The 14,395-nt window shown below is 36.3% G+C and overlaps 1 protein-coding gene across 4 annotated transcripts in view; it reads right to left on the reverse strand.

Annotated features, from left to right (window-relative positions):
* ATM (ATM serine/threonine kinase) overlaps positions 1 to 14,395 on the reverse strand; it is a 77,140-nt gene that overhangs the window by 15,979 nt on the left and 46,766 nt on the right. For all 4 annotated transcript variants that reach the window (XM_075049985.1, XM_075049984.1, XM_075049983.1 and 1 more), the window contains 8 exons: positions 13,781 to 13,869; positions 13,583 to 13,685; positions 12,373 to 12,521; positions 10,219 to 10,323; positions 9,601 to 9,720; positions 8,297 to 8,531; positions 6,248 to 6,415; positions 823 to 942 (listed from right to left, as the gene is read on the reverse strand). In XM_075049985.1, the coding sequence (XP_074906086.1) occupies positions 823 to 942; positions 6,248 to 6,415; positions 8,297 to 8,531; positions 9,601 to 9,720; positions 10,219 to 10,323; positions 12,373 to 12,521; positions 13,583 to 13,685; positions 13,781 to 13,869 (1,089 nt within the window). The remainder of the gene's footprint in view (positions 1 to 822; positions 943 to 6,247; positions 6,416 to 8,296; positions 8,532 to 9,600; positions 9,721 to 10,218; positions 10,324 to 12,372; positions 12,522 to 13,582; positions 13,686 to 13,780; positions 13,870 to 14,395) is intronic.

The raw sequence follows: 14,395 nt of genomic DNA on the forward strand, positions 1-14,395 counted from the left end.
TATTTAATGTTGCCTAAGATGTATTTTTCTCCTAAGTGAATTTAATATTTGAGGAGTGTTCTAGTGCAGTCAAAAAGATTATCCTGTATGAAACAGCTTTAATAACCATACAGGAGTCTCCTACAGCTATCTATCTTTTAGAGTAACTAGGCATGAAGTTTTACAATAATTTTACAACCTTACAATATAAGATGGTGAGAATGAATAGAAGACAGGCCAAAAAGTGCCCAAAAGAAAAGGAAATTATATGTGAAAGTCATTGATTCAAATCATCAGAGTGAAGAAAGCCTGTAGAGAGTAAAAGAGAAAAGCAACTATGTAGAGTTTCACAAATTAGCATGAAATAAAGAAATGCAGACTGGACAAATATAATAAAAATGCTTCTATTATTGACTAAGAGTTAAAAAAAAAAAATTACAGTACTTTGAAACACTAGAACAAGAGTTTCCAGCACCTGGAAAGAGAATGTTACAAATAGAATGCCCATACTGAAAACATGGTAAGTGAATGATCTGTCCTGAGAAAGAAAGGAAGGATGGGGATGGAGTGGAATAGGAAAGGAAAACTGGACTAATAGTTGTAATCACTGCACTCCTAAGCCAATATTGCACAGAAGTTTCACTGTGAATTCTATAAACATATATTCTGAATATTTTATAAAATTACAGTATTACACAATACTATGTGAAACTATAATACTTTATAAGAAACCATAATTTCAATCCAGAAAAATAAAGGCTGCATTGAAAAATTTGACATTTTAACACCATATTTTAGCACAGCATTATCTCAAAGACTGCACATTTCAAAGACTGGATGCACCTTTTCTAAGTATTTCTGCATGATGACTGTAGGGTTTTCCAAGCATGTTTCTGCTAACCAGCTTCCGCATAGCCTCAGACACTCTGTGTACATCAATTTCATACGAGGATCGTTCTCAACCTTTGAGAAAGCAAGTTTTGGGAAAAAAAGAAAAAAGAGAGAGGCATTAAATAAAAACACCTTTTACATACGAGGTAGGCAATTTATAAAGCTTTGAAACCCTGAATATAATTCAATCACTTGGGCCTATTATATGTAATATCTACAGTCATTTACCATCTACATCTACAGTAGTCAATAACCTTAAATCACATTCACATTCTATGTAGACTAAAGAAGAGCACATATTTTAAATACCTGACAGTTTGAACAATGAAAAACAGAATAAAACAATGACAAAATGTAAGAAAAATTAAATGAATTCACAGCATGTTTCCAGAATTGTATTTTCTAATATCCCCATTTAGTCTGAAGTACCATAGTATGCTCCATAGGAAACACTCAGGAATGGCAGTAACTGTGTGTGATCTTTAAATTTTTCAGACAGACCTCTACACGGAAACTTGGTTAAAAGTGCTCTGAGGAGATGGTGGAGCAGGTTTCCAAAGGACTTGCCTCCAGATTGGACACTCAACTTTAACTGTACAGTAGGACAAGTTTCCAAAATACTTTTAGTATAGGGTACATATTAAAGATGACCTGATCAAGACAGCAACAATGACTGTGAAATACTGAAGGATATCATAGGCTGCAAAACCACAAAACCTTATGTGGACAGGGTAAACTTAAAACTGGAAGGTGAGAGAAGGACTAATTTTTGGATGCCCCCATCAACTGATTCATGGAGCAGGCATGCAAATCAAAAGAGGAGTAGCAACTCTTGGTTTTGTCCTGATACGTTTATATGGAGAACTTGGCCCAAAATTCTCTAGCTTTTCTGAAGTGTGATATTCCTTAATAATGTATATGGATTCAAAGTGACTGTTTATTACCCTCCAAAAAATACTCAAAGCAAGCCATCATAGCTAAACACAAAGGTAACAACAATGAAGACATTTTTACCACATCAGTACACAAAATGAAGTTTTGTCCAAGTGAAAAAGAAAATACATTAAACAAATCATAAAATATCCTATCAAATAAAAAAACCAAAACAAACCTCCACCATCACGCTGTCCAAAAAACCCAAACAATTTGAAGACTCAACAAACAATAAAAAAGCATTTTTTTAAACATATTAGGAGCAGCTAGCCACTAGACAGTCCACTTGATAAAAAGACAATAGAGTTATAAAACAAATAGCACTCTGAGAAGATAAAGCAGAAAAAAAAAAATATTTGCATTTGTGTTCACTGTGGAAGAGCCTGAAGAGTCTCACTGCAAAGCTTTTATTTATGAGGGATTTGAAGGTCTGACTGCTATTGAAATGTCAACAGCAAGGGCTACTGAACGAACAGACAAAATGAAAACTATCAACTCTCCAGCATCAGAATGTATTTTTCAAAAGGTCTACAGCAATTCACAGGTGAAATAACTGAACTACTAAAAGAGGTATAAAAGCTTTTACTTAAAACTGCCTTAATATAAGAGGAGTGGCAGGTGGCAGATGTGACACCAATATTTTAACAAGTTCCAGGCAAGCACAAGTCAATAAGATTCTTATCAGGTGTAGATAAATTAGCAAAAAAAAACCCACAAAAAAAGCAGATGGATTAATATGAAGAAAAGCCACAATAGCTTTTGTAAAAGGACATCATAGAATGACAGAAAAGTTGAGGCTGGAAGGAACCTCTGGAGACCATCTGGCCCAAGCTTCTGTTGAAAGCAGGGCTTTAGATTAAGTTTTCCAGGACTCTCCTAAACTGACTCTTGACTATTCATTTCCCGCAAGGGAGATTCCATCACTTCTTTGGGCAACCTGTTCACAGTGTCTAGTGGTAAAGAATTTTCTTCGCATATCCAGATGGAATTTCCCTTGAAACAACTTGTGCCATTGCCTCTTGTCCTTTCACTGTGCATGTCTGTGAGCAGTTACCTCCATCTTCACTATACCTACCTTTCAGGTATTGGAAGACTGTGACTAGATCCCCCTGAGCCTTCTTCGGTTCTTAAGGCTGAAAAAACCCAATCCCTACAACCTTTATTCCTTTGCTAAGTTCTCCAACCCTCTAATCATTGTGGTGGCCCTCTGCTGGATCCTCTCCAATTTTTCAATGTCTCTTTCTAAACCGTGGACCAAAACTGGACACATTATCTCAGATGTGGGCTAAGAACTGCCAAATAGAGTACAATAATCACATTTCCTAATCTACTGGCTACAGTAGATTGGTGATGCAGCCCAGAATACAGTTCACCTTCACTGCTACAAAGGCACACTGTTGAATCATTTTAGCTTGCTGTTCACTAGGACCCCCAGGTTCTTTTTGGCAAAAGTATACCCCAGCCAGTCAGACTCCTCCCTGTAATGGTGCTTGAGATTGTTCTGTCCCAGGTGAAGGACTTCCCACCGATCTCACGCAATTCTTATCAACACAATCTTCCAAACTATTGAGGTCTCTGTGACAGGTGGCTTCTCCTTCCAGAATCTCTGTCTCTCTTTCCAGTTTGCTGTTATCTGCAAGTTTGGTGAGGAAATTCAGTCCTGTCATACAGATCTCAGTCATAAAAATAGTATCTGACCCCATAACAAACTCTAAGGAACACTACTTCTGACTGGCTACCAGGCTGCCTTTGAATCATCAACAACCACCCTTTAAACTCAGCAGTTTAGCCAGTTTTCCACCCATCTTGTGATCTTACCTATCCAGTCTGTATCTTATCAGCTTGTCAGGAAGGATATTGTGGGAGACTGTGTCAAATGCCTTGATAAAAATCAAGGTAGATGACATCCACAGCTCGTCCCATGTCTACCGGGCAAACTGTTTCACTGCTGAAGACAATCAGGTTGGTCAAGCATGATAGTATATTTCTGTTGGCTTTTCCAAACCACCGCCTTTTCCTTCATGTGCATGGCAATAGCTTCCTGAAAGACCTGTTCTGTAATTTTCCCAGGGACTGAAATGAGTCTGACTGCTCTGCAGTTTCTGATCTTGCTTTTATCCCTTTTTTGTAGATGGGTGTGATTGTTCTCTTCCAGTCATCAGGACTTCCCCTGATCTCCATGACCTTTCAGAGATGACAGGAAAGTGGCTTTGACATGATGTCAGCCAACTCTCTTAGCATCCTCAGATGTATCCCATTTCCCAACTCAACTGAACTTCTTGAAGAACTCAACAAGCAAAGGAAGATCTGTATGATGCAGCCTACTCCAACAGAATCCAAACAGTCACGTGACATGGTTCTTCTACAAAAGACTCTTGAAACTAAGTCGTAAAAACTAAAATGCATGATTCTTGGAGGCAAAAAGAACTAAGATAGGGAACAGAAACAGAAATACACGGGCCACTTTTTACAGTAGAGTTAGGTCACCAGTGAAAAGCCTCCAAAGATCAAGTCATCTGTGCTGTTCAAAAGATATTAAACTTGAGAAGGTGATGAGCAGTGAACACAAAATCTGGTGATGATAGAGTTCTTCAAGGTGATAAAAACAAAGACAGACTGAAGAACCGCAGACAAAAAATACAGGACAATAAATGGAATGAAAAAAAAACCTGATGAAATTACCAGCACACAAAAAAAAAAAAAAAAAAAAAGTTAAGTGATGCATGAGAGGGGGGAAAAAGACTTCTTCTATACAATGATGGACTTTGAAACAGTTATTCCTGTTTGGAAATGTAACTATAAAATGTTACCTCACTATGGAGAATGGAGACAGGGAATGTGTTCAGTGTTTTTTCCAAGACCAGAACTATCATCAAATAGAGATAGGGGGTTCAAAATCAACAAAACAAGTGGCTCTTAAACCTGTGTGAATTAAGCTGTGAAACTCCTTGTTGTAGGGTTTGCTTGGATATTAAAAGCTTACACAGACTTGAAAAGCGACTGGACAAATTTATGGTATAAAAAAAACATTGGAAGGAATTGCCTACAAAGAAACTACCTCTGGTTCAGGAAGTTCTTGTGCTACAAATCAGTCTGGGGGAGTACTCTGGCTATACAGCCCAACTAGTCTTCACATTTTTTCTTAGGAACTTCGTATTGCCCATTACTGAGATAGGAGAGAGGGATTTTTGTTTCAGTTCTGAACTGGAGATGGAAATGTAGTATTTCCTTCACATCAAGTGACATAATTTTTCAGAAAGCTTACAAAAAAATCTAAGATAACTAAGATTCAGAGGCACTTGCTGAAGTCAAATTTGATGAGAAAACATTCCCCTGTTTGAGGTAAGATTCCATTTTCAGAAGTACAACGTAAAACTCACAGCTCAGTGTGCTTGTAAAATGGGGAAGATTCAAAGACGTGAAACAGCATCCCCATTCATATCTATGTTCCTTGATAATGGATTAGTTCAAGGAACAAAGAAGTCTGAGGTACAGTAGCGAATGTTTATCGGTCAAAAACTTGCCTGGAATTTCTGTACACTTTGTGATACAGCTTCAGGCCCACTGAAATAGAAGCCTCAACTCATACTCCTACCTTTGGACAAAGATTCCCTACAGACATCAGGAAAACACCTGCAACAGAGGTGTGCTTCTTTAGCATAAAATACATTATTAGTGTATCCCTGTATTAGTCTTTTTTTACAGAATAAGAACTGGAGATAAAATCTTTGTTCTTCTTCTTCTAACAAAACCATATACATTATTATATTTCCCAACATAATATCTATCAGAAATCATGTGGCCAGCAGGACTAGAGCAGCAATCGTCCCCCTGTACGCAGCACTCATGAGGCCGCACCTTGAATACTGTGTTCAGTTTTGGACCCCTCACTACAACAAATACCTCCATCCCTGGAGATATTTAAAAGACCTGGAGATGTGGTGCCTGGGAACATGGTTTAGTGGGACTTGGCAGTGTTAGGTTAACGGTTGGACTCTATGATCTTAAGAGTCTTTTCCAACCTAAGTGATTCTGTGATTCTATGCCTAAATAAGCCTGCTTGGCCATTAGTTTCTTTAACTATTGGCACAGAAGAAGATGATACACCTATACGTAACAGTTTTGTTTAAAACAAGTTAACTTTTTATCAAGGGAAATAATCTCTGATTTTTAAAAAGCTATACATTTCACAGTGGTGACATTTGAAGCAAAATAATAAATAATGAATTCTAACATTTGCCACTCTTGCAGACTTGCTTTGAAAACCTTGATGAGATTTGCTAATACAGATTCCTTTTGCTTTCAGACATTTTGAGAGTACAAACCAGATTTAGTAATATTGCAGACAGCCCTTTAATCTTCTTCCAAGGGAAAACTTTGGAAAGTGGAAATAGGATCTTAAATAATTTAATTCCCATAAGTTTATACATTATATAACACATACCTGTAACCAATCTGCATCTAATTTTTTTATCATCCTTTTAAGAATGTTCAGTGCAAGACTCTCTTCCTTTTTAGCCCAGAAAACCTGAGCTTCTTCTAGTTGCCATTCAGAAACTTCATATCCTGTTGGATTGTATTGTTTGATCTGAAACATAGCTCTTTCTGGAAGCTGAAATTGAAAAAAAAATTATAAACAATTCTTTAAGTGAAATACATGTATCTCACAACAAGTTTTGTTTTTAAACTCCACCTTCATTCGATCTACTGTGCAGCATATTCTGCCTACCCAATGCTGAGAATTTGTTTGCGGCAAAGAGATGAAGTTGTTTTTCTATATACTTGCAGAAAATCCTGATTTGCAACAAAAACAGACTACCGAATTAAACTTCACAACCCCCAAAATAAAGTATCAATATTTAATGTTTTGAATTATTTGGAGGTATAAACTATAGAAATTCTACAATCAGCACCTACTGAAATAACTGATTTATAATTTTAGGTTAGTGATTATTATTACAACCTAAAAGACCACAGAAAAATATTAAGAAAAATGGCACCATCATACACTAGTTCTTCTGCATGCCTACTTCTTCACTCATATCACTAGTGAAGTAACATCCTCATTATTTAGCAATCTAATGTCACTATGATAGTACAAAGAGCAAACTATCTTTCTAACAACGTCAAAGATTGAGACTAAAGTGTATTTTCACAAATTGTCCAACCAATAACCAAATCAATCAAACTTTTAAATAAGCAAGGTCAGCAATTAAAATGTAAGAATGCCTGTAAATGACAATGTAAGTTTGGTTACTTCCATTAGTGGTCAGTGTGATGACTCCGTATGGCACACTCTTCCTTCTCCTGACAGATGGTAGTAGCACCAAAGAGGAAGAAAAACCCTTAGTTGCAGAGTGCTTCCTCAAAAACTCTGACATCCAGACACTTAGTGTTTTCAGCTACTAGCGTGCCAAAAGGAAAGGGTTATCAGCCCATGGTTTGAAAGACTGATAAGGCCCAGAAGCATACCCCAAAGGTTGCGGATGACCTGCAACACTGAAGAGGCTGGAACAATAGCATTTTCAGAAAAACATTGGCTCAATCTTTCAAAACCTTCTAATCCTCCCAAAATACAGCACCACAATTTTAATCTTTTTCTGTAACTAAAAATCAAAGTGAAAAAAAATTAACTTCTGTTGAGGCTCTTACAGGACACTCATCACCACAGTGTTAGCGGCTGGGCGGGCATGAGATAAAAAATTCTTAAGTAGTAATTTTCCCAAACAATTCTGGAGGCACTAAGTAAACCCTGCAAATTTATGAAACCAAAGACAGCTGCTCTACTGATCTCATCATTATGCACAAAAAGAGTTAGAACCTTCCTGAAATCAAAGTTTAATATAGTTTCACATGTGTGAATTTTTAAACACCTTTCCAGGTTATATATTTAGCTGGAACTATTTTCTGCAGAGGTTCTTGGAGGATATTGTTGCTCTATAAATTCTTGTTGAGTTACTCCTTCAGATGCACTACCTAGAACAAACTAAGGCTGACTCTGGACCTTAAATGCACTAGCAGCTGCCGAAACCACTGCTACTGCAAATCCCATTAAGTCATTCACAGAGAAAGATTTATGACAGTGCAATGGTGCTTTAAGAGTATAAAACCTTGAAGACAAAGCTAAATACACAGATACAATGGAGTTTTTTCTGCAGCTTCACTCTGGAACACTACAACAGTATGATGCAAGTGAAAGCTGGATATATAAAACTGCACCAAACGAAAGTAACAGAGCTGTAAGAGCATTCTTCACTAAAAATTTCATTTTTATATTATCTGCCTCAAAGTAGCTTACAGTTACAAACAAAATTCAGAAAACATGCCCATAAATACAATTTATGAATAAGTTCTACATAGTTTAAGTCTCCAGCTAATTGATTCATCGAATAAACTTAGAATACAGTTAATCTTGCGTACTGTTAAAAAATGAAGTCCTTTTATAAACTAAAACACTAAACATCTGTCACTGATCTTTCCTGGAATTTGTTACCTGTGTATTTTTAGCTGTTCTTGCCAATCTAGAGAGTTCCACCAGATGTTTGGTCAGGATGTCTTTAATACATTCTCTTTTTGTATTTTCATTCTCCTTTTCAAGCAAGATCTCCAAAATTACAGTGCGCAGAGCCATGATAGGTTCCTGGAAACAGAAGTCACTGTCCTTAAGAAGCTGGGACTGTCTCTGCCATTTCAAATAAATATCATTCAGTTGTTGAGTCGTAACAGATCTGCAATTGTTACCAAAAGAAAAAAGACCTGTTATTAACTCTCACTAAGTATTACTGAAATGCAAGATGAGTAACAAAAGTAAACTACCAAGGTAGTTCACAGTCTACAGTTCAAAACCAAGAAACAGTCCATAAGACCTTACAATGATTAATATGGAGAACAAACTGGCAGGCTTCCAGTTTTAACAAACATGAAGATCAAGAGATCAACATTAGCAAGGTGAACAACTCCACTGTAAACATTCTTGATTAAGCATCAATAACTGTTGTGTTAAAGGTCCATCAGCAAAGGGAATTGCATTCAAACACAGGGCTACTTAAAAGATCAGAGACCAAGTTTCCTATTTTATTATATAGGACATACATGGATTAATACAAGAATAAATTCCGAACTGTGACATTGTAGCTGTGTAGGTTGTCATTATATGTATTATTTTCTCACATTAACTGCAAATAGCAATGGTTCATAAGGTCCTGGACATGCTAAATGAATGTAGGATGACTACAAGCTACCAAACTGATAAAACTGTAACAGAAAAAATTCAGTGTTAATAGCACTACAGAGGTAAGTACCTTCTTATGATTAAAAAGCAATGTTAAGAATTCAGGCAGAATAATGATCATAACAGTGGTCCATGAAGAAAGTGAATCAAACTGAAACAACTTTCAATAGATCTATGGGTATCATCAAGGAAATGGAAAATGTTTTTAGAAAGGAAACTAGAAAGGATAAGTCAGTTACTTTAGTAAACCAAATGCTAGGAGATATGACTACTACCATGAAGTATACCAGGGAACTCAAAACAAAGGCAAGAAAACAATTATTAAAAATAAAATATTGGCATAATATCAAATAATTAAAACTAGACCACAGATAAATCCAGTCTAGAAATAGAGAGAATCTAGATTTGTCTTCACATAGTAAAGCTAAAATCCATATAATTTTTAAGATGAAGTTTGACATATTAATGAATAAAATTTGTTGAGGTAATTTTATTTTTGTGCTAGACTTGATTACCAAAAATCCTGAAAACTGAGAAAGGAATATGAAACAAGCTTAAAAAAATACCTGGAGAACAGCAGACCTATATTTTCCAACTCTCCAATTAGCTGTAGTCTGCAAAGAGTTGGATATAATGAATAAACAGACTCAAGACTGCCTTTGCAGAGCTCTTCTACTTCATTCACTCTATGGATTTAACAGAGAAACAGTAAATTGTTTTTTTAATATCCACAAGTAATCCCAAATATCCATAACAATTTCTACACAGTGAACAGACTTCAAACAGCAAAACTATTCAGTTTGGAATTATTTTGTATTACCATTAAAGTTCAAAAAATTAAGTTTGTCAATAAATGAAAACACGGTAAACATATATAAACTCCAAAGTCTATGTGATAGCTCAGTTAAAGAAGAGTAGTCAACATTCAAATCCACTTAAGACGACTGCAAAGTAAGGGACATACAGGAAATGCATCTTCAATTAGCACACAAATTGTATACGCACAAATTTAGGTTAAAAAACTTAGAAATGAAGTTGCAGTCCAGAAGCATTAATTTTATTCTATGCATGAGTCTTAATTTAAGGCCATAAACCCCTGTAATAGTCTTTTATATATAACCTGTGACTACAAACACACACACTCTCCATCTCTCTCTCTAACAGCATAATATTTGCATAGTTACCTGGCATTTTTAAGACTGTCATAGAAAGCAGAGAATTCCTTATCTCGTAAAGACTGAAGAGCATCATACAACGATTCATGGTACCCTGGTCTTCCTGTCTCATCTCTTACAAATAAAACGAAAGAAACATAAAATAAAAGGAAAATTGTATTTCTCTACAAAGAAGTCGATTTCATCTTTATGACAAATATTTTCAGTAGTACATTTTCTGCAGTTGCATGAATTGCTGTTTTGCATGATAAAAAATAACAATGCAACCCTTTAAATTTTAAATTAATTTAGTATTTTATACATTCAAGCTGTTCATTTAAAACAAAAAACCCAGTAATTGTCAAAATGTTTGGAATACGGAGAATATGTTCGAGGTTGTATCAAAAATACGACACAAAACCAACGGCACAATAAAAATTCTATTGTAACACACTTCTCAGTATTAGCTGAAAGATATATATATTACTGTATGTATGCAACTTCAGTTCAGAATCAACATTTTTTTACATTTAGTGTCAGAAACATTTTAAAAAAAGAAAAAAATAAAGTAAATCAGAAGGCTGAAAAAACCCATAGTGTTCAATTTAATTTTCTCTTCTTTGCCCTTCTCACTTATTCTTTCTGCTTCACCCTGATCGTCCTCTTTTCTGCCATCTCATCCTCTCTCTTTTCATCTTACATGTTGTTTTTCTGCTCCCATATTAAAGCTGAATATTCTATTTGCCTAAGAAGTTTATAACCAAAGAGGGTTACACAGACCATAACCCAGGGACAAAGAGAGCCCACCTATATGAAGTTTGTTCTGATAGTGGCATGACATATGGCCTTCAACAGGATATGTCTGTGAAGTCCTCCAGGTGCTTCTAAACAATGATCTTAAAACAGTGCAGGAGAAGAGAATGAACACACCAAGAGTATGTTCCCCAGACCCAACTCTCTGTAAGAGTCTTAGGAGAAACAGCTTCCATTCTCCTGACTACTAAAAGTTAATGTAGAAGGAGTTACTGAAGATCCTAACTTCTACTTTTGCCAAAATGTAGTGAATCTATTCTGTATTCCTCCTACAATGTGCGATGATGTAGCTGTACTAGGAAGGGACAGAGTTCCCTAGATCCTGGCCAGTCATATGAAATAACTAATGCCAGGCAGCCACCATTACACAAGGGAGGAGATTACTCCTTACGAAATAGTCATGAATCAACACTGGTGTTTGCTTATCCAGGTCTTGACAACCTCTTGTGGCTTACCGAGTAATATTTTCCCCATTCACTTATAAATTAAACATTAAAAACTATCTTTCCCTCATATGTACTTAAGACACATCTACTATATGACTCAAAAATGGAAAATTTCAGTTTATAGTTATGAACAATCAAAAAGAAGAATCAACTGTTGCCGTGGTTTAACCTCAGCCAGCAACTAAGCACCATGCAGCTGCTCACTCGGCCCCCCCCCACCCAGTGGGATGGGGCAAGAAAATTGGGAAAAGAAGTAAAACTCGTGGGTTGAGATAAGAACAGTTTAATAGAACAGAAAAGAAGAAACTAACAATGATAATGATAACACTAATAAAATGAGAACGGCAATAATAAAAGGATTGGAATGTACAAATGATGCGCAGTGCAATTGCTCACCACCCACCGATCGACACACAGTTAGTCCCCGAGCAGCGATCCCCTGTCCCCACTCCCCCCAGTTTCTATACTAGATGGGACGTCACATGGTATGGAATACACCGTTGGCCAGTTTGGGTCAGGTGCCCTGGCTCTGTCCTGTGCCAACTTCTTGTGCCCTGGCTGGGCATGAGAAGCTGAAAAATCCTTGACTTTAGACTAAACACTACTTAGCAACAAGTGAAAACATCAGTGTTATCAACATTCTTCGCACACTGAACTCAAAACATAGCACTGTACCAGCTACTAGGAAGACAATTAACTCTATCCCAGCTGAAACTAGGACAACTGTGTACAGTCTCCCAGAAAATGAAGTGATGTGCATACAAAACAGACAGGTCTAAGTGAAAAATGCTGCTTTTCAATTCAATGATTAAGATAAATCAGGTGACCTGCTTCATATAAATTACATTCTAATGTCGTCTTTTTGCTTGGAACTGAAACCATTGTCTTTCACTTAAAAAAGTAGCAAAAAAGTAGGTTAGTTTACTTGACAGAAGAGATGTGGCCCCACTGCATATTCCTCCATGCTGCCTGGTAGCGTATTTCCTGTAGTTCCGCACACCACTCAGTGTTTTCATGTTCCAGTCCTTTTAAATACATGGAAAGAGTGTGGCAAAGCCCAAAATTCTGCAAAGCCTGGAATTAACATAATTACTGAAAGTTGGTTTTCCTCCTTTTTATAAACTGAACTGTTTTTTAAAAAAGCTTTGTTTTACCTTTGGAAACAAAGAAGCCTTTGCAGGTAAGGCAGAACTGTAAGTATTTCTAAACTCAGCACCATGTAAGATGAAAACTTTTTAATAAGACTAATAATCACACCATTGATACCTGCAACCCTGGAAAAACGGTTTCATTACTACTGTGGCTGGCACTCTTTGAAATAAATTTCCATGTTGTGTTTCAAATGAACTATCTGCTCACATTTCTCCACACCATCATTTCTGGGTAGTAAGCCACAACTGGTTTTACTTTTTAATGAACTGTTTTTTCTGGTGGGGATTTGAAAAAGTTTCCTACAACTCCCAAACTCCTATCTGTTTGAAGACCATAATGACTTTATAATTGTGACCACTTATCCAGGTTATGTGTGCAGCCGTTATGAAGGAGAAACACAATGGAATTTTAACAATGATACTAAATAATTTGGGCTAGGAAAAGTTCCACAGGAAAATGAAATTAGGTGAAACACAGATATACCTGTGCTATGTTATTACAGAACTGGTGTAAACATTTTTAGGCTAAAAAAGCAACATGGTTTTAAGGAATAAAAATAAGACAACATCAATTCTATTCATTTATTTTATCAGAAATACAACAGTTCCAGTAAGATAGTTGCCATAATGGAGAGGTTTAAAGAATAAGATGGCAAAAATAACCAATTCCATTACTTTTTATATCCTGCCATTTTAGGAGCTGACCAAATTCTGTAAAAGATCTATTTTGAAATATTTCACAAAATTCATTACCCAAGATAGGGATTACAGGTGAGTGACAAGAGGACTAGAAGCCATAATGTTTTCAGGACAAATACTGAGTTGTCTCACGTTATACAGTTTGGAAGCCTATGACAGTGGGGTGGACTTGATGACCAAAGAGATCTCTTTTAGTTCTAAAACAATTTTGCATTTACTACAAATGACTCTCAGTACGATGGATATCAATTCCCACATTCATTGCCTATTATAGAATAAAATTACCTCTATTATTCCTGCCTGGCGAGTAGATGGAGAAAGGCTTGCCTCAATGTCATATGTTACAAGGGCTTTCTCCCATACTGCTTCATGCTCATATGTTCTTATCCTGTTGTAAATTAACAAGAAGTTTTCAGTTTAAGTTCCTCACTAATAAATGAAAGCAATGACTTTAAAGAACATAAGAACATTAATAAATTATACCGTGCTAGTGGCTGTAACATTCTTCCTCCGCCACAGCCATAGAGACTGTCAGGTTCTCCAATGCTTCTATATATGTCCATGAGAAGGTCCTAGAATATGCACCATAGGACAAAGAATTACCTCTCTTGGAACCAGTTCAAGTGAGTTGTATACATATCGTGTAAGTTTATAAATACAAGTCCTTCCATGTAATGTGTTATCATTGCTTCATTTTCCTTTATGCAGTATCTGAGCCTGCCATCATCACAGGAAGAAAAGTTTTATAGTCTAGCAAAACTCTTCAGGACTACCTACCTTCTCTGCTAGGTTATTAAAAAAACAGTGCTGGGCCTTAGGTGGACTGACTGAAAACCAAAAGGCAGTAGTACTGCATGAGCATCAGACATACCAGCTAAGCAATGCATTTTAAAGATATGCAAGCACAGACCTGGAATAACGAACTGTGGAAAGAAGTAACTTAGACAAGGCTATTGAATCAGACTTTATGTATAAAATAAACTTGTAGGAGATAATACTGCTTTGGTTTTGATCATTACAACTTGCTACACCATTTGCTGATTTTTAATGAACAATACAAACCAAAAAATACTTGGTTGGTTACCACCATGGGTCAGT

This window comes from Buteo buteo, chromosome 18 (genome assembly GCF_964188355.1).
Source record: "Buteo buteo chromosome 18, bButBut1.hap1.1, whole genome shotgun sequence".
Taxonomy (NCBI): domain Eukaryota; kingdom Metazoa; phylum Chordata; class Aves; order Accipitriformes; family Accipitridae; genus Buteo; species Buteo buteo.